Source organism: Chrysochloris asiatica, unplaced genomic scaffold (assembly GCF_000296735.1).
Source record: "Chrysochloris asiatica unplaced genomic scaffold, ChrAsi1.0 scaffold00174, whole genome shotgun sequence".
In the NCBI taxonomy this organism is placed as follows: domain Eukaryota; kingdom Metazoa; phylum Chordata; class Mammalia; order Afrosoricida; family Chrysochloridae; genus Chrysochloris; species Chrysochloris asiatica.
In genome coordinates, this window is record NW_006408692.1 from 1,741,127 (window position 1) to 1,766,798 (window position 25,672).

The window sequence follows — 25,672 nt, forward strand, 5'->3', positions numbered from 1 at the left end:
ATAGCTCAAGAGAGAGAGAGAGAGAGAGAGGAGAGAAAGAGAGAAAGAAAGAAAGAAAGAAAGAAAGAAAGAAAGAAAGAAAGAAAGAAAGAAAGAAAGAAAGAAAAGAAGGAAGTAAAAATAAGAGTCTTTGGCCTAGTCATCTTGACACAAAAGCCTCACATTGTGGTTTTGGCTGTTTGTTTTCTTGTGGTGTCATTTAGCATGTTCTTCTATTCCTTCTGTTTCTAATGCTAAATGTAAGTTAGCACTAAAGACTTGGTCAGATTCAGGATCCATTTCATTGGCAAAAGTACTTCCTAAGTGATGATGCCAATGGTGCTTTTGACATGATGAATTCCTCAAGAGATACCTGGGAAACTATCTTTCTTCTTTGGAGGCTCACTTAAGCATATTTTTTCAAACTAGCTTCCTGTTTCTCCTCCTTTATATAACCATACCTAGAACACGTTCTAGAACAAGATCAGCTGTTTGAATCTCAACTGATTGGCAAGCCCATACCTTGACCAGGAGCTGTGTGATAGCCACTTTCACACAGGTTTTTTGATAGGGATAGCGATGACCAATAGAACTTTCCTTGATGATGGAGATGTTTTATATCTGGATTCTCCAGTGTGGTAACAAGTAGTCGCATGTAGCCTGCGAACGCTTGAAATTGGGCCGCTGTGACTGAGGAAAAGAAATTCTAATTTAATATAAATTTAGATAGCTGCATGTGGCTGGTGGCTACTATATTGGGCAGTGAGGCTTTAGAGTCATTTTTACATGACTTGAGGCACAGATTTTTTTTCACCTCCCTTGAGATAGAACTGCTTTTATTTTGTTTGTTGTTGTTATACTTCACGTATTTGGTTAGACTTGTACAGAGCTGCTACTGAATTTGGTAGCAGTTTGGGGGATTCCAGTGAGCCACTAGTTGCACCTGATACACTTGGACTTGACCCAAAGCTGTTGATGGGAGGGAGACACTGAATGAAGGGCAAAGCCAGACTCAGATCCAGGTCCTGAATGAAGGGAAAGTTGCTGTTTGTCAAAGTGCTAAGGAGTCTTTGATTAATGAGCAAATTCCTAATTTTGGCTATGCAAGTAACAAGTATAGTACTGATCAATATATACTTGAAACTAGACTTTGTCTGCAAACAATTTTTGCCAATTGCATTGGGCACATAGTTTAACAACAACAACAACAAAAATTGGCAAAAAAAGATGCCTTTTTTTTTTTCAAAATATGTGCCCAGTGCAATTGGCAAAAAACAGAGGTGGACATGTGTAAATAGATTTTATATCTGATGTGTTTAAACTGACAAAATGTTGAGCATTCAATATTTATAGCGTAATATTGGGCAAAGTGATAGCATGTCAAGATGACTAAGACATGGTCCCCACTCATGAGGAGCTTGTGATCTAGAAATAGATTCATTTCTATTGCACATTAGTTGTATGAGGGGACTTCAAAAAGTTCATGGGAAAATGTCATTATTTTTTTATTCCATTTTTTCCACCATGTTTTTTGAACCCCCCAATGTGTTATATTTCAAAATTCTCATTTGATCCTTACAACAACTTTACATTAGGAAGGCATGAGTGGCTCCATTATACAGATGAGGAAATTGAGACCTGGGAAGGTTAAGTTACTAGTTACACCTGTGGTGTAGTGAATTCCTTAATGTCTTTTCTAGCCATAGTCTATGATTCCCACCAAACAACTTTTCTGCCGTGCTGGCTCTGGGTTAGGATGATGTGATTCAGCTCGGGATGTTAGCAGAGTTCACTGTAATTGTAAAATCTTGAAACTCTAGCAAAGGTATAAGATGAACCATCTCAGAAGCAGAGGAGGGATCTCACTATCATCATAGAAGAACCAGGAGTGGAATGCATCCTTTGAACCATGAGATCCCTGCACATTGAACCTCCCTGCCCCAGGTACAGAAAAGTACACCACTGGAAGAGTGGCAGAGGCGCAGCAGCAGCAGAACCAAGAACCAGAACACAAGACAGAGCACGAATTGCTGTTAAGGAACGTTGGGTTGAGCCTGGCTCATAACAACCCTATATAAGGTTTCCAAGGAGCAGCTGGTGGGTTTCAACCGCTAACCTTGTGGAACACAGTCTAGTATGTATCCTACAGCACTACATGTACAGACACTCTATCGACCCATGGAACTAGAACCAAAAGCCTGAGGCTAAGGAGTATGGTGGACTGGTGTGTCTTGTGGGCATTTATCAGCAGCCCTAAAAGAGCTTTCTAATATTGGTGGGGCATAGCTAACCAGAGGCTGTCCTGACTGGAACAGCTATGTCCTGGGCATTTCTGACTTATATTGTAAACTCTTGACTTCCCTAATAAACTCTATAACTGTGAGTATTGTCTCTGAACTCTGTGTGGCCATTGAAATGGATTCTTGAATCAACTGAGGTTCAATAGATAGAGGGTTGTGGGAGGAATGGTTGCTGCTCTATTTCTTGTACTAACACAGCTACTTAGAGAAGAGAGTCAAGGTGCAAACCCAAGCCCAAGCCAGTATAATCTCTCTCCTGGATTATTGTAATAGTCTCCTGACTAGTCTTCATCCCTGTGCTTTCACATCCTGCACTATCACAGCAACCAGAGTGATCCTTATATCAGAACTCAGATCCATCTGCTCCTGTCCGTCCTCTGCTCAAAGCCCTGCATGGCTCCCTCTCTCTCACTTAGAGGACAAGGCAAAATGGGCACACAGGCCTCCATGACCCTCTCTTATCCACCTCCTCTTACCTCTGACTTTGATGCCCACGCCTCTTTACTTCACTGACCTTCTCCACTTCAGGGCCTTTGTTCTGGCAGTTTGCTCTTTTAACAATATGCTTCCTCCAGCTATCTGAATGGTCAATTCATCACCTCCTGCAAGTCGCTAAAGAAAGGTCATCTCCATGAGACCTAGCCTAAACATATGTTCTCCCAGCCCTTACCTCACTATTTTGTCCCGTATCACTTATTACCTTCTAGTAGATTTTATCCACTACCAACTTGTCAGGGGCTCTGGTAGCTTAGTGACTACAAGTAGGGCTGCTAACCTCAAGGTCAGCAGTTCGAAACTACCAGCTGTTCTGCAGGAGAAAGATGAGGCTTTTTGCTACCATAAAGATGTATAGCCTTGGAAACCCTACACAGGGTCACAGGGCCGCTATGTGTCAGAACCGACTCCACAGCACATAACCACCACCAACAGTTTGTTGCACTGTAGTAGCTTTTGTATTTGCTGTGCTGCTGATGCTGGAAGCTTTGCCATTGGTATTTCACAAACCAGCAGTTAACTACAGTAGACAGGTTTAAGTGGAGCTTCCAGGTTAAGACAGACTAGGGGAGCATCCTGGTGATCTACTTCTGAAATCAGCCAGTGACGATTATGAATCACGACAGAATAGTTCCCAATACTGTGCTGGAACAGGCAGTACTTCATTCTATTATACAGAGGGTCACCTTGTGTAAGAGCTGCTGTGGCAGCAACTAAGAAAGCAATGATCTGTTTTATAATTATTTTGAACAAATGCATTAATCTGTTCATAAATATATTGCTAATTGCTATTGTGCTCATAAGGAACCTGTACATAGACCAAGAGGCAGTTGTTCAAACAGAATAAAGGAACACCGGATGGTTTTAAATCAGGAAAGGTGTGTGCCAGGGTTGTATTCTTTCACCACACTTATTTGCTTATATGCTGAGCAAATAATACAAGAAGTTAGGTTATTATATGAAGAAGAATGTGGCATCAAGATTGGAGGAAGATTCATTAACAACCTGTGATATGTAGGTGATACAACCTTGCTTGCTGTGAGCAAAGAGGGTTTGAAATACTTGCTAATGAAGATCAAATACCACAGTCTTCAGTATGGGTTTCACCTCAAAGTGAAGAAACTAAAATCCTCACCACAGGACCAATAAATAGTATCACTATAAATGGGGAAAAGATTTAAATTGTCAAAGACTTGCTTGAATCCACTACCAACACTCACAGAAGCAGCAGTCAAGAAATCAAACCAAGTATTGTACTAGGCGAATCTGCTGCACAAGCCCTCTTTAAAGTGTTCAAGAGCAAAGATGTCAGTTTGAGGACTAAGGTGTGTCTGACCAATGCCATGATATTTTCAATAGCTTCATATGCATTTGAAAGTTGGACAATGAATAAGGAAGAGAGAAGAATTGATGCATTTGAGTTATGTTGTTGGAGGAGAATATTTAAATTACCATGGACTGCCAGAAGAACAAGCAAATTTATGTTGGAAGAAGTACAGCCAGAATGCTCCTTAGAAGCCAGGATAGTGAGACTTTGTCTCTCATACCTTGAACATGTTATCAGGAGGGACCAGTCCCTGGAGAAGGACATCATGCTTAGTAAAGTGGAGGGTCAGTGAAAAAGAGGAAATCCCCCCCACCAAAGAGATGGATTGGCAAAGTGGCAGAAGCAGTGGGCTCAAGCTTTACGATTGTGAGGATGGCACAGGACCAGGCAGTGTTTTGTTATGTTGTGCATAGGGTCGCTATGAGTCAGAATGAACTTGATGGTACCTAGTAACAACAATCACTATTACCCCTATCCCTACACACACACCCAAGAATGTATGTTCTATATGTTGTTGTTCAATGCCATCAAGTCAGTTTCGACTCATAGTAACCCTGTATAGGGTTTCCAAGGAGAAGCTGGTGGGTTTGAACTACTGACCTTGTGATTCAAACTGACTTTGTGGTTGGGTGCTTATTCTACAGTGCCACACCAGGACTCCTATATAGACAGGGAATTTTTTTTGTTTTGTTTTCCACTTTGGGTCACTGTCATTTTCCAAACATCCACTACAGCGTCTGATGCTTAGTTGGTGTTTAGTAGATGTTTGTCAACTGAAGAAAGTGAAACTCAAGAGTGTACAGTTTCAAAGCCATTACATCACACTTCATTGTATTTTATCTTTAACAACATGCCTATGTATCTATACCTGTTGAGTGTCCTGGAGACTTTATACTGTATGACTGTGTGGAATCATATAGGAAAATCAGAGCAACACAATCACATATACATCGAGTCTGTGTCCTTTAGTTTTACGGTCACTCTGGGCTTTGCACTAATGACATTATCTTATGTGACTTCTGATAGGACAGTGAGCTTCTACAGGTGAGCCTACTGCCCCAACATTTGAAGAGGGACCTTTGCAGGCGAGTATGTATGGTGGCATCCTCTACCAGGGCAGAAATACCACGCTGGTTATTACCAGCCTTGTAGAAAACCAAGACACAAGAGAGTGAATAAGTAATGTGGTACCTTAGCTAATATATGTAGTGAGTAAGAAAGGATGTGATTTTAGGATTAAGCTACCTAGCTTTGCCATCCCACTAGCTATTCAAAATATTTAATACAAATCAAATTTCTCTTTTTGAAACACAAAACCAACAGGTTATTCTTGGAGAAGATTTAACTTCGAATTGCCCGGAAGTTATTTATGAAATTAAGGAAGAAACCCCTGTTTTCTACAAACTTGTTCCTAATCCAACGGATAATAGATACATCTATGTCACAGCTGGGAAAGAGGTAGGTGGAAATAGTAGTTATTGCTTCTGACTTATGAATAAAAATGGTTTAATTGATGTCATTATCTAATAGTGAAGCTTTTACTTTGAACTACTAAATTTAAACACTGCTTCAGGGTACCAAGAGATCCACAAGCACGGAATTGAACACCGTATTGTCAGTAAGTAAGCAAGAAATATTGCCTATTTAGACAATTTTATTATTGGCTGTATTTCCAGTGCCAAGTTTTTCAGAGGTGGGTGTGCTTGCAAATGGGCATATAATCAGCAAGGTAACTGAATTTCCACATGCATTGTGTGGCCACTGAATGGTTAGATGCATTTATGAATATACCCAATGGGACTGGGTTTGGAATTTGGGGTTAATATCAGGCCACCATCTCCTACACATTCATGAACCAAGAAATATATGGTGCTTGCTCTGCACTCTTAATTTATCTGGCTGTTTTTGTGTTTCTTCTTGCTTCTGCTTCCTGAAATGAAAATAACACCTTTTTACGTTTTATTCTCTTTACAAAGTGCTTTCACCAAGGGAAAGGGGATGGGAACAAAGTTCTATGGACTCCCTACTGACTCTATACTAGTCTCTGTTCTAAGCATGCTCTTTCTAGATGTAAAATGTTTGAGTACATGTGTATGTAAAAGAACAATGAACAATGTTCATGAAATATATGAATCATTGAATGAGATGAAGTTACTCTTGTTTTATTGATGAAGGATCTAAGACTTGGAGAGGTTGAATAACTTACGCAAGGACATACAGTTGATCCTCATTATTTGCAGATTTTGTATATGCAAATTGACCTACTTGCTAAAATTTATTTGTAATCTGCAAACACCAATACTCAAGAGATAGACGCTTTTGTGGTCATTTGCAAACATGCGCAGAGTCGCCAAATATTGGAGTTGCCTGTTGCACACATTCACAGCTAAGGTTGAACAAGGTAACCCCCTGCCTTCTTATTTAAATTTTCTTATTGTAAACAAGGGATCCTGGTGTGTGGTGTTGTGGGATAAAGCATTGGACCGACCGCAAGGTCGGTGGTTCAAATTCACCAGTCCCTCCTTGGGAACCTTTTGAGTTGGAAACTATTTGATGGCACATTAACTGTGTACAACAACAACTCTAAACAAGCATCCTTTCTGCAGTCTGTTTAATGCTGTGCTCTTCATGTTTTTGTGTTTGGGTTTGGTGATTGCGCTGTTTTAAATGGCCCTAAGCATAGTGCTGAAGTGCTGTCTGGTGTCCCTCTGTGGTCTGCCTCTTAGGAAAAATAACTGATGGACAGGTTTCACTGCGGCATGAGGTACAGTGCTGTTGGTTGCGAGTTCAATGAACCGACACGATATTAAATGACTAGGGTAATGAGTGTTAATGAATCAACACTATATCTTGAATAAGGTATCTTTTAAGCAGAAACACACATAAAACAAGGTTGTGCATTGATCAGTTTATGAAAATATTGTCACCAGAGGCTCACAGAGACCTACCCTGTATTTCCCCAGGAGTAATGATTGCTTCACTGATTGCTAATCCAGTGTTTGAAGAGACTTTATAGAGCACGTTGTTGTTGTTAAGTGCTATTGAGTTGGTTCTGACTCATAGTGACCCTGTATAGAGTTTTTAAGGAATGGCTGGTGAGTTTGAACTGCCGACCTTGCGGGGTCCAGTGCTTCATCCCACAACACCACACCAGGACTCCTTTTAAAGTGTAACTACTGCAAATCAGGTGGCATCATTGATGGCGTCAAGTATGGCGGCGGTAGTGAGGTTGGCCCAGGATCGGACATTGTTTCGTTCTGCTGTGCATGGGGTCGCTATGAGTCGGTACTGACTCGATGGCACCTGACAACAACAACAACTGCAAATAACGAGGATCAACCTTACTAGGCCTTGTCAGAACTAGAACTTAACCCTGATTCTAAAGCCTATGCCAGATAAGATCCAGTTCCAAATTTGTGAAGAACCATCCCATCTATTTGAAAATCAAAGAATGTATCAGAGACTTATATAATGGACACAACCAATGCCCTCCGCCACCACCATCGTTTATTATTTTTCTCTCATTCGGTGGACACTATGATGACATTAATCTACTTCGTGTGTTTTTAGAGTCACAGAGAAGGTATGCGAGAATTTTAAAACCTCTGGTGTTCCTAAAATAGCCACATTCTGTCCTTTACCCTTTGTACATTGACCTGGCAGTAGTTCTATGACCGACTGAGATGGTTACATCTGAATGTTAGATGCCATTGTAAACCCATCCCTCCCCATACAAAATCTTCTTGGCCACCTAACGTAATCATTTAAACACTTTTTATTATGCTTATCCCCCCAGGAATCCCATATTTGAAAGATCTTTGTCTCCTAACAAACTGTGTATATTAAGTCACCATTCCCATGCCCAGACTTTACTCATCAAAGCACATCCCAGAACTGCCAGTCAGAGCACAGGCTGTGCAGTGACCTCAACGAGCTGATCAAATTCCAGCCAAGAAACTTTGAATTTTTCTTAATCTGTGTGTTTCCCACTTGGCTTTTTGAAATATTGCAAATAACTCACCAGTCTTCATTACTACTTTTACGGAGCCTAGAACCCAGAACTCTAGACAGGGAACCACTCTGAGAGCCACCAGTGTGACCAGCAGCAGCAGATCTTCATGAACCAGAAGGTAAAAGGTTCTGGTCTCTGGTCATTCAAAGCTAGGAATCCTGAGGAAAGTTCCATACGGAGAGTGGGCATCAAAGCTGGTTACTGTTACTATCTGCATTTAGGATTACTGTGAAATCCTGTTAGTAAGAGTGGGGTTGACCCTGGGTTCATAACCCAAGGTAATCAATCCCTAGAGAGTAAACCTAAGGAACATTCTTTCCGAAACTCCTGGGAGTAGAGCAACAATTAAACGAATCCATAGAACATCCTTAGACGATCACAATATGAGTACGTGGCCATTTCCAAATAGCCACATGAAGATGCATGAGTTGATGTGAAGTAACCACTCTAGGGTGTCATTAAGTGAGAGAAGTAGGTCCAATGTACTATTTGTTATCACCTTTCTCTTACGTGAAGTGATGAGTTTACTTGTTTAAATACATTGAATAGTAGTTCTCAAAGAATGTCCTGGAGAGTCATATTCCACTAGATGTTCTGAACAAATGTGATCCCAAGACCAGATGTTATGTACTATATTAGCATATGGTGCTCAGCATATTCCAACATTCTCAGAGGCTAAGACCTCTTTAGCTTTTCAGTTGAAGGTGTCATGTTTATTGGACCATGGGACACTTTTTTCACATGACAATAACAGTCAATGCTAGGGGCTTTAAAAAATTCGTGGAAATTTTCCTTTATCATATTTAAGGATTAAGTCTGTATCAGACAACGCTACCATTGCCATTTTGCAGATTAGGAAACAAGTTTGGAAAGATTATTTGACACTTATTAAAATAGCCCAAAATTTAAAAGACAGTTTGTGAGTTGCAAGGAAATATCCACAGTCTGGTTAATGCTGGCTCCGACTCATTGTCTGCCCAGTGCATCTGTCAGAGCATTAGGAGCTAAAACATTCGAAGTCCATCGTCATCCTCCATGAAGTCAATTTAGAATTGAAGGATGCCCCTCAAGATAATCCTCGTTTTCCTCATAAACCCCTTCTAGAACTGTCAGTTTCATAACCTTTGGAAGAAGTTACTTATACTTCCTAAGGTGTACAACTTCCTGGTGTAATGATTTTCACAAGTGTCCTTCCTACTCTCTGTATGATTTTGTTTGTAGAACTGGTGCCTTGTGATGTTCAGGCCCCTCCCACTGCCCTGTTCTGAGAACACCCCCTGACTGACTGACTTAGTACCTCGGATACATGGATACCTGCTCTGTGGAATGCTGTTTACGGACAGCCAGAAGAGGCAGTTCTATGGGCAGGGGTGTGATTTCAATCCCTTCCCTAACCCCCAGCCCCACCCCTAGGCTGTTTGTTTCTTTTATTCTCCAGTGGAGGTAGTTTGAGCAAGCAAGACAGGAGCTGAGGTGATGGAGCCACCCCTGACAGAGGTGTGGTCGGGCTTCATTCCTGCTTCTCCCCATTTCCATGTCTGGTGCCAACTTTATGTTGACACTCTTGAGACAGAGCTTCTTGTATCCCCAGATGCTCATTTCCAAGGTGCTACTGATCACACATTGACTGTTAGTGTATGCAAACCAAGTGACCTGACTCCCTACAGAAATGAGTGCAGACCTGATTGCACATCAAGGTCCCTCAGAAAGATCCTGAAAATACAGATTCCTAGGTGCCATGCCCAGACTGCCTATGTGAGAGTGCCACAGGGTCAGGGAATATGTCCCTTGATGAACTCCGCAGGTGGTCTGACACAGCCGATGTATACCCTAGAACTTGAGAAGCACGGTCCCATGTAATTATGAAAGCATTAAGAGGTTTTGAGTTGATAAATATGCCCTTTTGCGGTCCTTCATCAGATACAGTGTTGTCGTTTTTCTGGTGTTGCTCATAAATCCATCTAAACTAGTATCATCTTTATTTTTAGGTTAGGAAAATTCATGTTGCAAACTGCAAAAAGCATAAATCCTGTACGGAGTGTCTAGCAGCAACAGACCCTCACTGCGGCTGGTGTCACTCGCTACAAAGGTATTTCCTGAACCCTTTCTCAACAGCTCACATTTTCGAAAAAGTCTCATGCCCGGAACATGGAACACTTGGTACGCTACCTAACAATCCATTTCAGTGAGCCAGGAAAACCGATCTCTTCACCGACTAAAATATCATTGTGCAATCCTCATTAATTCTCAAAGATGTTCACACTCAAGTCATTTCTACAAAATCCTTTGACCTGGGCCACCAGTCTTGGGAGTGGGGGGTGGGGAAGGTAGGTAGAGGAGGAAGCCAGGCTCTTGAGAGGGTCAGTTTTGCTTTTCCTTTCCAGAGTTCCGTAAGACTCAAGAGAGAGGCAAAAGGTTCTCCCTCAGAGAAGATAAAAGAATAGGCATGTTTGAAAATTTTCCCATGAATCCTCATCATGTCATGTATTCTGTTTGCTCGGTGGAAGCCTTATTATTGATGGTGTTATCTCTTGGTGGGCGGTATAGCCACGGGCTCGTTGTTCAATCCTGGTCTCCGGGCAGAATCTGCCCAACGTGGACTTGAATTACGCTGCTTGTGACCCATCTAGGCTCAGGGGCGACTTGTATCAGCTTCCTTGCAATAGCAGTTGCTAACATCGTTGGGACCGGCCTGGTTGGATTCGCTGTTACCATGGCAACCCAGTACTTGGGCTCTTGCTATAGAAGCCAGGAGAGAGAGCCTTAGCAGCAGCTCAGGCAGAAAAAGGAAGAAAAAAAAAACCCATAACAGTGTCTGTCAATTTGGTGTTTTCAGTTTTTAAAGGTGAAAAAGGATAAGAAAGAGCAGAGCAGGAGCAAGAGAAGCTGAAGGCTGAACAAGGGGCAGTTTAGGAGTGGAAAAGAAGACTAGGGAGAGAATGGGGCAATGTACAGAGGGAGGAAACGAAGCGCAATGAAGGGAGAGAGGGAAATACAATGTAACCAAGAGGCTCAAGAAACAAACTAAAAATATGGGGATGGAATGAATTCAGAGTTCATGGAGGAAGTCAAAATCGGAGAGGCAGCAAGACGCATAATTACCCTTGCCTTTTGCCTTGCTTCCTTACGGGGCTGTTTCCGTCAGAGTCACTGGCAGACAAAAGAACCAGGGCCAGGAACATTCTCATGAATAATTGTAATTGGGTAGGAACGTTTTCTTCTTGTCTCTTGCCCAAGACTAGAGTTTGAGAAATTAACTGATCATGAAAAACGCTTAATCTTTCCACACCCACTGAGCAGTTGTGCTATAATCTTTCAGATCCCCTCCATTTATGCAGGTCCCTATCTATATTTATAGGGCTGTGCAGGAGCCCTGGTGTGGCTCTATGAGATAAGCACTAGACAGCAAGGCCCGTTTGAACCGCAAGCTTGGCGGTTCAAACCCACCAGTTGCTCCTTACAAACCCCATACTGGATTGCTATGAGTTGGAACCTACTCGATAGCACTTAACAACAACAACAATATTCAGGAGTTAGTTCAGCAATAGCTGTAGTGATGATGATGGTAGTGACGGTGATAGTGATTGTTGTCGTGTGCTGTTGAATTGACTCCAGCTCGTACTAGCCCTACTGGACAGAGCAGTGTGATCTTTATGAGAAGAGATTGCCACATCTTTTACTCCCTCAAAGCAGCTGGTAGGTTCGAACTGCTGGCCTTTCGGTTAGCATCCAAGCACTTAATCACTGTGTCACCAAGATTTCTTGGTGATAGCGGTACCCATTGTCATCAGATCTAGATGTTGTTGTTGTTGTTAGGTGCCATCTAGTCAGTACTGACTCATAGTGACCCTATGCACAACAGAACGAAACACTGCCCAGTCCTGGGCCAACCTCACAATTGTTGTCACGCTTGAGTCGATCGATGCTCTACTTTGCCAATCCATCTCACTGGGGGTCTTCCTCTTCTTCTCTGACCCTCCACCTTACCAAACATGATATCCTTTTCCAGTGACTGGTCCCTCCTGACAATATGTGCGAAGTATGAGAGATGAAGTTTGGCCATCGTGGCCTCCAAGTAGCACTCTGGCTGCACTTCTTCCAAAATGGATCTATTGGTTCTTTTGGCAGCTCATGGCACTTTCAATATTCTCCTCCAACTCCATAACTCAGAAGTATCCATTCTTCTACGGTCTTCTTTATTCCTGTCCAGCTTTCGCAACCATATGAGGTTATTGGAAATACCATGGCTTGGGTCAGGCGCACCTTAGTCCTCAAGCTGACATCTTTGCTCTTCAACACTTTAAAAAGGTCTTGTGCAGAAGATTTGCCTAGTGCAATATGTCGTTTGATTTCTTGACTGCTGCTTCCATGAGTGTTGATAGTTGATCCAAGAAGAATGAAGTCCTTGACAACTTCAATCTTTTCTCCATTGATAAGAATGTCATTTATTGGTCCAGTGGTGAGGATTTTTGTTTTCTTTACGTTGAGATGCAATCCATACCAAAAGCTGTGGTCTCTGATCTTCATCAGTAAGTATTTTAAGTCCTCTTCACTTTCAGCAAGCAAGGTTGTATCATCTGTATATCGTAGGTTGTTAATGAGTCTTCCTCCAATTCTGATGCCACGTTTTTCTTCATAGAACCCAGCTTCTTGGATTATTTGCTCAGCACACAGGTTGAATAAGTATGGTGAAAGAATACCACCCTGTCACACACCTTTCTTAATTTTAAACCATCCAGTGTTCCCATGTTCTGTTCCAGCAACTGCCTCTTGGTCCATATACATGTTCCTCATGAGCACAATTAAGTGTTCCGGAATACTCAGATAGTGGTGATTAAATAGCCACATGTACCCCTCAGTGATCAGCACAGGTCTGGGTTTCATGGATAATGTCCAGGCTGGGGATATGAATTGGGAGTTGGTAACGTCTGTTGTTGATTGTTCTCCAGTCAGCTCTTATTTGTGACAACTATACATGTATAAAGCATAATGAAAAGGTATCCCGTCCTGATCGTCTGCATAGTTAAGTCCATTGTTACAGCCATTGTGTAGTGCCTTCTACCCTAGGGGGCTCAGCTTCCAGCACAATATCGTATAGTATTCTGGTATAATCCATAGCGTTTTCATTGGTTAATTTTTGGAAGTAGATCATGAGGTGTTTTTTCTTAATCTGTCTTAATCTGGAAGCTCTGCTGAAATTTATTTAGCATGGGTGATATGGTAGTGTTAAAAGGCACTTAACAACAACAACAAGATGGTACTTAAGACTAGACAAGGGAGTGTGTGTCAAATGATAAGAAAAGAAGTTTGAGAACTGAGCATTGAAGTGTTGTCATGTTTAGGAGTCAGGGATATAACAAGCAAATAGAAATGCAGAGGGAGCAACTAGAAAGAGAAGAGAAAAACTAAGAGAGGATGGTCTCTTAGTGAAGGAGCAATTCACTGCCAGATGCTGCTGAGAGGTCAAGCAAGAGAAGGAGAGAATTGGTTACTGAATTTAGCAGCTGGTCATTGTGGTGCTAAAGCCACAAAAAGCAATGGAAGAGAAGAAGACTGACTAGAGACAACTTGTTAGGGCAGCTTTGCTGAGAAAGACAGTGGAGCAGATGCTAGAGGAGAAAGTGAAGTTTTGATTTTTTAAGCTGAATGGAATGATGGTGTGTTTTTGTGTTATTGGTAAAATTCCAGCAGAGCAAGAGAAAGTGATGATGTGGGAGAGAGAAGAAAAAGTTGTGGAGTGTTGTCTTGAAGCAGAAGAGAGAGAGAGGACCTAGTGTGCCCAGTGGGGAGGGCCTCCATTTTTAGTAAGGTGGGTGTGGGGGGGTGAAGAATGCAGGCAGGTGGAAGGATGTGCAGTGCCTTTCATATTGCTTAGGACTTTTTCAGTGGCTTCAAACTCAGTGAGGGTGAAGTGGGGAGGAAGAATGAGAAGACTAATAAAGAAGAGAGAAGTATGAAATAGGAGAGTGGGAGAGAACCAATTAGGGAAGTAAAGCGTGATTGCCAGGCATTGAGTCCACTTGAGGTTGGTGGTCTTGCCTTTGATGTGAGAACAGCAGAATACAGCTTTTCTGAAGCCATGTTCAAGTCTGTTGATTTAGGCATAGAGTAGGGGAGAGTTGGATTTAACCAGAATTAGGGCTTTTTTAGAGTCCCTAGGTAGTACAAATGATTAACACATTCAACTGCTAACCAGAAGGTTGGAAGTTTGCTCTACCTAGAGGTACGTTGGAAGAAAGGTCTGGAAATCTACTTCTAAGAAATCAGCCACTGAAACCCTACGGAGTACAGTTATACCCTTACACACATAGGTTGCCAGGAGTTGGAGGCAGCATGGTGGCAACTCGCTTTTGGGGGGAACTTGCTTGGTGCTGATCTAAAATGAAATGAAACTAAACCTCAGAACTGTGACTCATGTTAAACTCCAAGTACCATTGAAAATCAGGAATTCTAAAGGGGGATGTTTTCTTATAACTGTAGAGCGTCCCACTGTGTTTATTTTAAATGTCACAGATTTATTTAGAAAAATAATTTATTTTCTTTGTTGAGAAGGTTGAGCTTCCTTTCATACGTGTCTAGAAAGTGGATAGGGTAGGGGGAGGCAAGCAAATGATCTTAACTTCCTTTTGATCGGGTGTTAAGAATAGGTATCTAGTATAAGCAGATAAAAAGCAATTAGATAAACAATGAGCTCTAAAAAGTCTAGTATTTTATTGTTGGAACCTCAAATCCAACCTGTGCTGAATTTGTCTGTGTGGGTGGAAAGTGAATTTTTGCAGGCTGAATATCTTGGGTTTGGAAGCAGCTTCTCAGTTGTTCCCATATTGCGAAGCATAGCACATGTGTTCAGTTATGGATTTCCACAAAACTGGCAATACTGCACCAATGAACGGGTGAGGTTCCAAAAGTTCATTTGCAAGTTTGTTTGGCACCCAGAATGCATTTTCCCATAGAAACAATGCCATAAATTAAGAATTGATTCACCAGCCAGCCCACAAAATTCAATTAAATAAATTTCAACAAATATTTATTGAGTGCTTACCAAGAGCCCAATATGGGAAATGAGATAGCCAGGTGCTGCTGTTGAGAGAAATCAGATGCCATACTTGGCCTGAGGGAATTGACTTGCTAACTAGAGAGGCAGATCCGTCAATGGGCAACATGTCTTCATGCTATGTAAATCCAATCAACAAATGTTTATTGAGCACCTCTGGTGCCTTAGGATAAGGTCGATTTGAACCGCAGGCCAGAGGTGAAACTCTCCAGCCACTCCTCGGAAATCCTGTACAGGGTCCTTGTGAGTCAAGACTCACTCGACAGCACTTAACAATAACAACAGTTGCCTTAGACCTCTGTGTGTCAGAGTAGAGCTGTGCTCCAGAGACTTTTCAGTGACTGATTTTTGTCCTAAGTTACCTCTGGGTAGACTCAAACCTCCAACAGTAGTTAGCTGCTGAGTGCATTAACTATTTGCACCACCCTGGGACTCCATTGAGCCCCTACAATGTGCTAACCCTATGCTAGGTACTAGGGTTACAGTACTTTCTTACCTACATGAAGCTTGAAATCTAACGTAATCTAATAGGGAAGTTTATCAGTCAGGTGTCTGCTATTATGTAACAAATAACCCCCCAGATTTCAGTGGCTTACAAGAATGAGAATTTCTTTACCTATAAATAAAGTAATGCTCATGGTTCTGTGCCCTGTGGAGGCTTTGTGTGAAGCTGCAGGTTGAGTTCAGGTTGACTTCACTTGCCTCTCATCCTGCACAATTTCTTCTCAGCAAAAACAGCAAGCACGAGAGACCCAACTAAACTAGGCAACAGCCTCCACTCACATCGTATTTGCTAATGTTTCAGTGTTGTTGTGGTTCAGTGCCGTCAAGTCAGTTCCAACTCACAGAGACCCTGTATAGGGTTTCTGAGGAGCACCTTGTGGTTCGCAGACCAGTGCAGATCCTGCAGCACTACACCTGCGTGGGGAAATGTGCTCCACCTAGAGGAAGGTACTGCCAAGGATGTGAATGTAGTTCCAGGACTGAAGAATGACGAATTGGAAACAATAACTCAATCTACTAATAAGTAAAGGAGAGCAATGATAGAGTGTAATGAGGGCTAGCAGGGAGCAGTGGTAGCTCACCTTCCATGCAGGAACCCTGGGTTCAAATCCTGGCCAGGGCACCTCAAGCATAGTCAGTCAGTGAAGGCTTGCACAGTTTCCAGGCTTTTAGCAGTTTTCAGACTAAGAGAGGCTAGGAAGAAAGACCTGGTAATCTACTTCCAAAAATCAGCCAAAAAAACCAAAAATCCCATAGATCACAATAGGCCAATCCCATTGTGCTCGGAGTCACCATGGGTCAGGGCTGACTTGACATCATCTCACAACAACTAAGGCTAGCATAGAAGTATAGTGCCTATGGGGACGCATTTTTTTTTTTTAATTAACCTAAATGTAAAGGGTCAAGGATATTTTGTTCATGAGGAGGCAGAAGAAACTGGGGGAGGAGCTATAGAAGAGTGTGGCCTGAGCTTGGCTTGAACAAGGTGATGGAGTGTAGAGTACAACAGAGCAGTGTGGGGAGAGGTGGATGGTGGCATGGTAGAACAGGAAGATGAGGAAGAATGTGGACTTTGTAAGGAGAGTCTTGATAAGTCATTGCAGGACTTTCATTAGAACAGTGACCCAATCAGATGGATATTACAGAACTAGAACTCTGGGATGCAGAATGGAGTTGAGGGGCCACCACTGGAAGGCGGCGGATTCGTTAGAAGGTGGTTGTAAACTGGAGACTGAATTAGAGTGATAGTGGTGGGGATGGAGAGAAGTGGGTGGATTTAACAGCTAGTTGTAAGATAGAATTGACAGGATGTGATGATTAATTGAATTTTCCCTTGAGTCTGGCACACTAAAAATAGGGTTATAAAATATCAAGGTGGCCACTGTTTTTCCTGGAAGATATATTCAACCTCCCTTGATCTTGGTTCTCACAAAGAAAATAAAGATGTGATAACCAAATCTGTACTGGATTCTTAATGTAGCCTTAATGTAGAACTAGGTACTAGGTTGAAGCCCTAAGACTGAAGACCTCAATGTGATGGAGAAGTCCTCTGGGAGATACCACAGCTGAGTTTCCCAGAATGCAGCGGGGTGAGAGATTGTTCTTTTACCAGCAACAAGGTAACTTTGGTGTTCAGATTGAAGGGAAGGAGTTTAGGTATCTGGTTTGAGTGACCAGATGAATAGAAGTGTCATTACTGAACAAGAACATTTGGGGTGACTTGCTTAGGATATATTAGTTGGTAGATTTCCACCTCAGAAACATGAGGAATCCAGCAATCCCGCTGAGGAAGAGAGAGCTAGGGTTCTAGAGGCAACTTACTTGGGATCAAATCCAAGCTTTTGTGTGACCTACAGGTTTCTCATCTTCTTTGTAAAGCAGGGTTAATAAAAGTGCCAAATAGGTTTGCTGAGAGGATTAAATGAGATAATGCGCATAAAGTCCTAGACACAGAGCCTGGCTCCAGTAAGCACTGAAGTGGTGTTGTCTGTTATTATGGTGGGAGCCCAGAGAAGGGAGCCATTAATTGTCCCTGGGGTTGGGAAAGGCTTTAAATTAGACCTTGGAGCCATAGTAGACTTTTACCAGGGGAAGATTGGGGGAAGTGGGGAGGCAGTGAGCAAGGCAAGCATTTCAGGCAGAAGAACCAGCAGAGGAAGAGGTCTGTTTAGGGTGGGGCAATTGAGCTGTCTCGGAGAGCACTGGTGCTAGGAGGAAATTGATGGGGGAGAAGGGCAGAACCAGAATGTGAAGGACCTTTTTCAGAAGTGCTGGGGACTTTAGGAGCACTGGTGGCACCGTGATTAAGCACTAGCTGCTAACTGAAAAGTTAGTTATTGGAACCCATCATCCACTCCATGGGTGGTAAATGTATCAATCTGCTTCCTCAAGATTGCTGTTGTTAGGTGCCATTGAGTTGGTACTGACTCATAGCAGCCTTATGCACAACAGAACAAAACACTGCCCCGTCCAACACTATCTTCACAACGGCTGCTAAGCTTGACTCCAGTGCTGCTGCCACTGTGCCAACCTGTCTCGCTGGGGGTCTTCCTCTTCTTCGCTGATCCTCCATTTTATCAAGCATGATGTCCTTCTCCAGGGACTGGTCCCTTTTGATAACATGTCCAAAGTATGAAAGACAAAGTCTAGCCATCCTGGCTTCTAAGGAGCATTCTGGCTGTACTTCTTCCAGCACAAATTTGTTTGTTATATTCTCTTCCTAGACTGTAACTCAAACGCATCAACTCTTCTATGGTCTTCTTTATTCATAGTCCAGCTTTCGCATACTTATGAGTTTATTGAAAATACGATGGCTTGGGTCAGTCTCACCTTAGTCCTCAAACTGGCATCTTTGCTCTCCAACAGTTTAAAGAGGCCTTGTGCAACCGATTTGCCTAGTGCGGTGTGTCGCTTGATTTCTTGGCTGCTGCTTCCATAAATGTTGATGGTTGATCCAAGCAAAAAGAAATCTCTGACAACTTCAATATTTTCTCCATTTATCTTGATGTGGTGAGGATTTTTGTATTCTTTTACACTGAAATGCAACCCATACCAAAGGCTGTAGTCTTTGATCTTCATCAGTAAGTAATTTAAGTCCTCTTCACTTTCAACAAGCAAGGTTGAATCATATGCACATCACAGGTTGTTACTGAGTCTTCCTCCAATCCTGATGCTACATTTTTCTTCATATAATCCGGCTTCTTGGATTATTTGCTCAGCATACAGGTTGAACAAGTATGGTGAAAGAATACAACCGTGTCTCACACCTTTCCTAATTTTAAACCATTCAGCTGTTCCCTTGTTCTGTTCCAACAACTGCCTCTTAGTCTATGTACATGTTCCTCATGAGCACAATTCGGTGTTCCGGAACACTCATTCTCTGCAATGTTGTCCATAGTTTGTCATGATCTACACAATCCATAAAGATTACAGCCTTGGAAATCCTATGAGGCCTGTCTATTCTGTCCTATAGGGTCACATAGGAGTCAGAATGTACATACCAGCAGTAGGTTTATTTTGGTTTTGTTTTAGCTGGGGATTCATGAAAGGGGTTTGTGTAGGGGACTGATACAAGCATATTTGTTTGAAAACAACAATCATGATGACAGCGTGGGAGATGAATTGTTTTATCCCAAGTGTTAGTTGTCCTACTACTCACCCCTACTCCTGCCCCTTCCAAGGGTCTCTTTCTTTGGGGAAGACTGAGTTTGTCTCTTCCCACATCATCTACCTGGAAGCTTTCTCCAAACTTGTGTGCCTCCCTACCTTTCCCAACTAGGGCTGGACCCTCCTTTTTCCATGTAGGAAAAGCCACACTTGTCTTTATTGCATACCCCTTAATGACCCACTCTGCAGATGGCAAAGACAAAGTCCCCAGGAATGCTAATTATAAGGTAGATCATGTTGTTGTTGTTGTTGTTGTTAAGTGCCATGCAGTCTGGTTTTGACTCATAGAGACCTTGTATAGGGTTTCCGAGGAGGGCTGGTGGGCTTCAACTGCCGACCTTTCAGTTCAACCTGACCTTGCAGTCAGCATATTAACCCCCAGCACCAGTATAGTCTCTCAATTATTTACATAAATTTAATGTTTCTTTGTCCCCATTTTCTTCTGCATTTTTCTCCCATGTTGACCTAAAAGCAGCCCCTAGAAGCTGTTTTTAGGTCTTCAGCTGCTGTTAGGCTGTTTTGCACTTAAGATGTGAAAGAGCTTGTTTTCTGACTTGGCCTAACAATAGGGCTCCTCAGGCAGACTCTCTATTGGACTGTCCTGAAGTGTTGGCAGTAAGAGAAGTGAATTTCTAACATGGAAGAGCAAAACTGAAATCTGAGCACTGGGCATAATTGTTCTCAATGCCCCAGAGTAACAGACAGGCAAAAAGAGTTAAGTGGCTTGTTTGTGAGCATAGCCCAGTTCTTTGCCTTCCTCGTCTCCTCCGAGACCCCCAACTTAGCCTCCTCAGAGCCACTATTCATCCCTAAGGAGACCCAGGCCTGTGATTCCCCTAAACCTTGATGAAGGTAACCCATGACATATGGTCACTCTTAGCCAGATTCCTCCAAGTCCCCAGTTACTCAGTCTGGTCTGTGAGCAGGGGCAGTATGGAGCAGAGAAGGCCCCTGGGGTTTTTCAGTGGAGGAGTCCAGCAGGGAGTGCCCACTTATCCTTTAGAACCCAGTTCCAGTGTGTCTTCCATAGAAAACCTGTCTGACTCCAAGCCAAGCCTAAAAGACAAGATTTGCCTGGAGGGATGTTGTTGTTAAATGTTGTCAAGTCATCTCTGACTCCTAGTGACCCTGTATAGAGTTTCCAAGGAGCGTCTGGTGAGCTTGAACTGCCGACCTTGCAGTTCAAACCAACCTTGTAGTCTAGTACATTAACCCACAGCGCCACAGCAGGGTAAGAATATGCTTATCATGATCAGATACGGTATCCTGTACACTCCATGCCATGTTCCGTTTAGTTCTCCTGGTACCATGGGAAGTTAGTACTATATAACACTTTCCACTTTATAGACAAAAATAAAACCACGCTTAGTTGTGTATTAGTTTCCTATTACTGCTTTAACAAATTCCCACAGACTTAGTGGCTTAAAACAGAAATAATATTAACACTATTGATTTTAATAATATTCATGAACATAAATTTAGTATTTCGTAATTCTAGAAATTAGAAGTCTGAAATGAGTTCCACTAGACTAAATTCGGAATATTAGCCAGACTGTGTTTTCCTGGAGGCTCAATAGAAGAATCCTTTCCTTGCCTCCTTTCCTCTCCTTCTTCAGCTTCTGGTTAGGTTCTGTCCAGTCGCTCTGACTGGCGGCAAGCCTGTCACAATAGAATGAAGCCCTGCCCGGTCCTGCGCCATCCTCAAAATTGTTGCTACACTTGAACCCATTGCTGCTGCCACTGTGTTAATCCATCTCACTGGGGGCCTTACTCTTAGACACCCCTCTTCTTTGAGTCATGGCCCCTTCTCCCATCTTGTGAGTCAGCAGCACAGCACCTCCAAATCTCTTTGACTCTGACTCCTGCTTCCATTGTCATATCTCCATCAGCAACTTTCACTTAAAAGACCCTTATGATTAAAGTGGGCCCTATCTGGATAATCCAGGATAATCTCCCCATCTCAAGGGCTTTGACTTAATAAAATCTGCAAAGTCCCATTTGTCGTGTGAGGTAACATACTCTTAGGTCCCAGAGAATAGGATGTGGACTATTATTCTGCCTTTCAGAGGTTGCACATGTAGTTGAAGTGGGATTCAGATCTAGGATTAGTTCTAACTCCCCAGTCAGTACCTTTCCCAATCACTGTGCCCATTTCTAATGAAAGGGAAGAGAAATAAAGAGACGTTATCTCTTATGGCAATGGGAGGAGAAGAGAGAACCACTTGCAACAAATGGACCAAATGAACTCTTTGTGGTTGAATGATGTTCATAAAAATAATGATGGGACTCAGACCAACCCGTGTCACAGAGACTTGCACCTTCGAAGCTTAAGCATTTACTCATTCTTTCATTGAACAGAATGTAAGGAGTGTCTAATTGATGTCTGTGGTAGAAATGCTGCCTTCCGTTTGGGAGATTTAGGTTCAATTTCCAGACAGTGAACCTCATGTGCAGTCCGCCAGTGAGGCTTGCACGGTGGTATGATGTTGAACTAATTTCAGCAGAGCTTTCCAGACTAAATCAGAAAGAAAGTCCTGGCAACCTACTTCTGAAAATTAGCCAGGGGAAACCCATTGTATCACAACAGTGTGATCCACAACTGATCATGGGGACCGCACAGGATCAGGTGGTGTTCGTTCTATTGTGCATAGGGTTGCCATGAGTCAAGGTCTGACTCCACAACAGCTAACAACCACAACTGTATGTGTTAGATGCAGTTCTAAGCACCAGAAGTGAGCAGTACAAATCCTTGTGCTCATGGAGGTCATTCCGTGAGGGAAGACCACTAAGGGAGGCATGATTTTATATAGGGTGGCCTCATTGGGAATGTGATAGCTGAGTCTGCAGGGACATGTTGAGTTTTGGAGCTGTCCCCCTTCCTAGATCGTGAGTGGTAAGGAAGGCAGCTCGAGACAGAAGACTGTCCAAACTCTGTGCTGCCCACCCCCCCTCCCGATCTGTGATCTGTCCTGTGTGTCTCAAGTGCTGTCACACTCCTTTATGGTCCAGTGAAGCACTAATGACGGCAGTAATGACCATAATGGGATTTGGAGGTCGCCCCTCCTTGTGGAGGACCCCATTGTGCCAACTCATTGTGTAGAAGCAAGTAGGACAGCTGTCTGTGGGGTGGAAGCAGTGGGGAGCAATGTGGTATTCAGGCCTTAGGGCATGACTGCATTACCCAGACAGAGGCTGAACCCCAGCATCCGGGTTACAGAGAATGCTGGAAGGGCAATGGGGCCTTCTCACATTGGAGAGGGGTTTTAGGTGAACCCCCCTGCTACTTCATCCCCTTTATCAGCTTTTGAGGAGCTGTGAAGATATCAGAAATCCCACTTTTTTCAAAGTGGAAAGGGAATAAAAATGTTAAGGGGCACACCTTCGCTCTTAGTGTCGCAGACATTTGATGATGGTGGTCTCAGCAGAATGCCCACCTTGCTCAGGAGCTAGTTTTTATTTGGTAGCATCAGGAACTGAGGTCCTTAGACCTCAGTATCCAAAGTACTTATGTGCACCATCCCTTTAATTGATGCTCTCTGACTTGGAACAAGTACCATTAGGAACAGCCCTTTTAGTAAATATATGTTTTAATGGAATAGATTCTTTTGGGATGACCTTATCTCAACCAAAGTGCACTTTCATAAGTATGTATTGATTGGCTTTTTAAAAAATTCCTCAAATGTTTTCACTTGTCTTTGTGACCTGGTATTTGTCCTGTCCCCAGCAACTCCTCCACATTTAAACACAATGTTCAGATCTTCATCTGAAGCCTTCCTGCCAGTCTCTCCTTATTACTTTGGTAACATTCCACTCTTGAATGCTTTTATTTTGTCGTATCAAGAGTGCACCATTTCTGCTGTGCCAAGCGTGGGCTTTAATATTGCTCTCAAGAGGTTGGGGTTGCCACAAAAATGTCACCTGTTTACTGATGGGGAACTGAGACCCACACAGCCTAAGGAATGTGCGTCCAATTACACAGGGATCACCATCTTCCAAGAGACATCATTTCCCCCATTTCTACTTTCATGCTACCTATTTTTTAAACATGCCTCCCCTCAGTTCTTCAGTTCATGTTTTATATTTGGAAATAACAACACCAACTTTTAGTATAGTCATCACCCACAAAAGAACCACATAGGGTGAAAGGCCACCAATTGCTTTTGTGTCCGTGTTTCAGTCTGCAAGTATGTTTTGTGTGTGTTAAATAGCTCAGTTACAAGACTAAGACTGGTTTTTCACCATGCCAGTGAACAAAAAGCAATGAAACAACTTATGCTGGTATCATGGAGACTTACACAAGAATTTAGTCACTTTAAAATTTAATTCTTAATCCAATTCTGGTAGCTTTTGTTGAATACCAGCTGTGGGCCAGGCCCTGTGCTAGACCCAGGGGAAATAAACATGAATGAGGTCTGCCCTGGAGAAGCTCAGGTTCATGTGGGAAGTAGGAACTGAATAAATAGTTTCAATACACCATGGAAACTCAGCTAATAGGTGGTTCTCAAGGCGTGAGGAGACCTCACGGAACCCTTTAGTCTTGAGGGTAAGGAGGGTTGTATTTAAGAATCTTTAAAGAAGCTGTGTGTATCTTCTTAGAAATGGCATGCTACGCTGGGTGCTGGCCTGGTGTGTGTGAAGAATGAACACATCAGGATAACAACAACAGTAGTAACTAATATTTATTGGAGCATTATTGTAAACACTTTAAATAGTATTGCATCTTTTTAACAACTCTACTAAATGGAAATTACTATTTGTAATTTTGAAAGTGGAGAACTGAGATACAGAAAGGGTAAACAGGTTGCCCCGTGTCACCAGATTGTAAGTGACCATGCCATTCTCTCTGCTTTCAGTAAGTAACTGCCATGCTGGTCTTCAGTCAGTTCCTCACAAACTGAAGCTTTAAGGTTTTTGCACATGTCATTCCCTCTACCTGGAATGCTCTTCCCACTACTCACAGCAAAGTTAGGTCTTCCTTATCCTTGAGCTCATCATTTGAAATGAAATGTCATCTTTCTTGACCAGCCTGCCTAAAGGAGATCTGCATTCAATACCTTTGATTGCTGCAGAAGGTTTACCACAATTTAGAATTATCTTTAATTATCTCCATTTCCTTGTTTTTTGTGTGTGTGTATGTATGATTTCCTTCCTGGAAATTTCGTTTGTTTGTTTTTGTTTTGCTTTTTTAAAGAGAGGAATCTTAACTGACTTATCCATCAGTGTCTTCCCAGTGCCTAGGAGTATTTGGCGCATGGTGGGTTCTCAGCAAATATTTGTGAACTGAATGCAAGGTCTACTGCTAGGTCTTGGAGGCATCGAGGCAGATGAGATGGGCCTTTTCCCTCATGGGATTTGCAGTCTAGTTGCAGAGGCCAGCAACTAGAAACTTAGAAAATATGCTAAATATTGTAGGGACATGCCTAAAGTGCCGTGGGATCTCCCAAAAGGGAGCGACCGCCTTTGCTTGGAAGCTGGGCAAACATCATGGGGGAGGTGGCACAGAACCAGTTCTTGAAGAAAGAATACAATTTCACCAAGTTTTAAATGCCCAAGGACATTCCAGGGAGAGTCCTGGTGTGGCATTGCAGGATAATGCAGTGGACCACAAGGTCAGTTTGAGCTCCTCAGAAACCCTATACGGGGTCACTATGAGTGGGAACAAACGTGACAGCACTTCACAATAACAATAAGAAGGGCGTTCCAGGCGGTGGGAACAGTGTGTGCCAGGAAATGCCCAGTACGTATCCACTGGGAGTGTTTACAAAATGCCTGTCCTCTACCAGGCTTTGTGTAGACATCAAGGATCTGTGATTGTAGGAGCTTTCAGTCTAGACCATGTGGTGGACTCAACAATTCACAATTAATTAAGGAGGAGTTTGGCAAGGAAGCCAGGAGCTAGATCAGAAAGTGTGGAGTAACAAGATGAACATAAAAACTTATGTTGTAGGTTCCAGGTCATGGAAAGACCTACTTGCAGGCAGAGGCATTTGGTATCGATGAGAAAGAGTTAGAGAAGCTTCTGAAAGGTGGGTGACGTAATCAGCGCTGTGCTGGAGAATGACTTAGATATCAGGGTGGAAGTTGACTGGAGGGTCTGGGGATGGGAAGGAGGGACACCAGTTTGCCATGTGGACTATTGCTCCTTAATCAAGATAGAGCAGTGCGGGGAGAGAAAGGAATAGCGAAAAGCATCACCATAGAAAGCTTGTAAGTCCGTCTTCTGCCTGTAACTGACTGGAATACCTAAAATGGGGCTACAATGTGCCCAGTGAAGGAGGCTTCCTGCGGAGCCTCTGCAATACATAAGACTATAGGTGGAAGCCTGAACCACATCC

General features: G+C 42.7%; 1 protein-coding gene across 1 annotated transcript in view; it reads left to right on the plus strand.

Moving 5' to 3' along the window:
- Positions 1-25,672, plus strand: part of PLXNC1 (plexin C1) — a 239,895-nt gene that overhangs the window by 59,200 nt on the left and 155,023 nt on the right. Inside the window, exons 3-4 of the mRNA XM_006871793.1 lie at positions 5,425-5,559; positions 10,102-10,202. Of these exons, the coding sequence (XP_006871855.1) occupies positions 5,425-5,559; positions 10,102-10,202 (236 nt within the window). The remainder of the gene's footprint in view (positions 1-5,424; positions 5,560-10,101; positions 10,203-25,672) is intronic.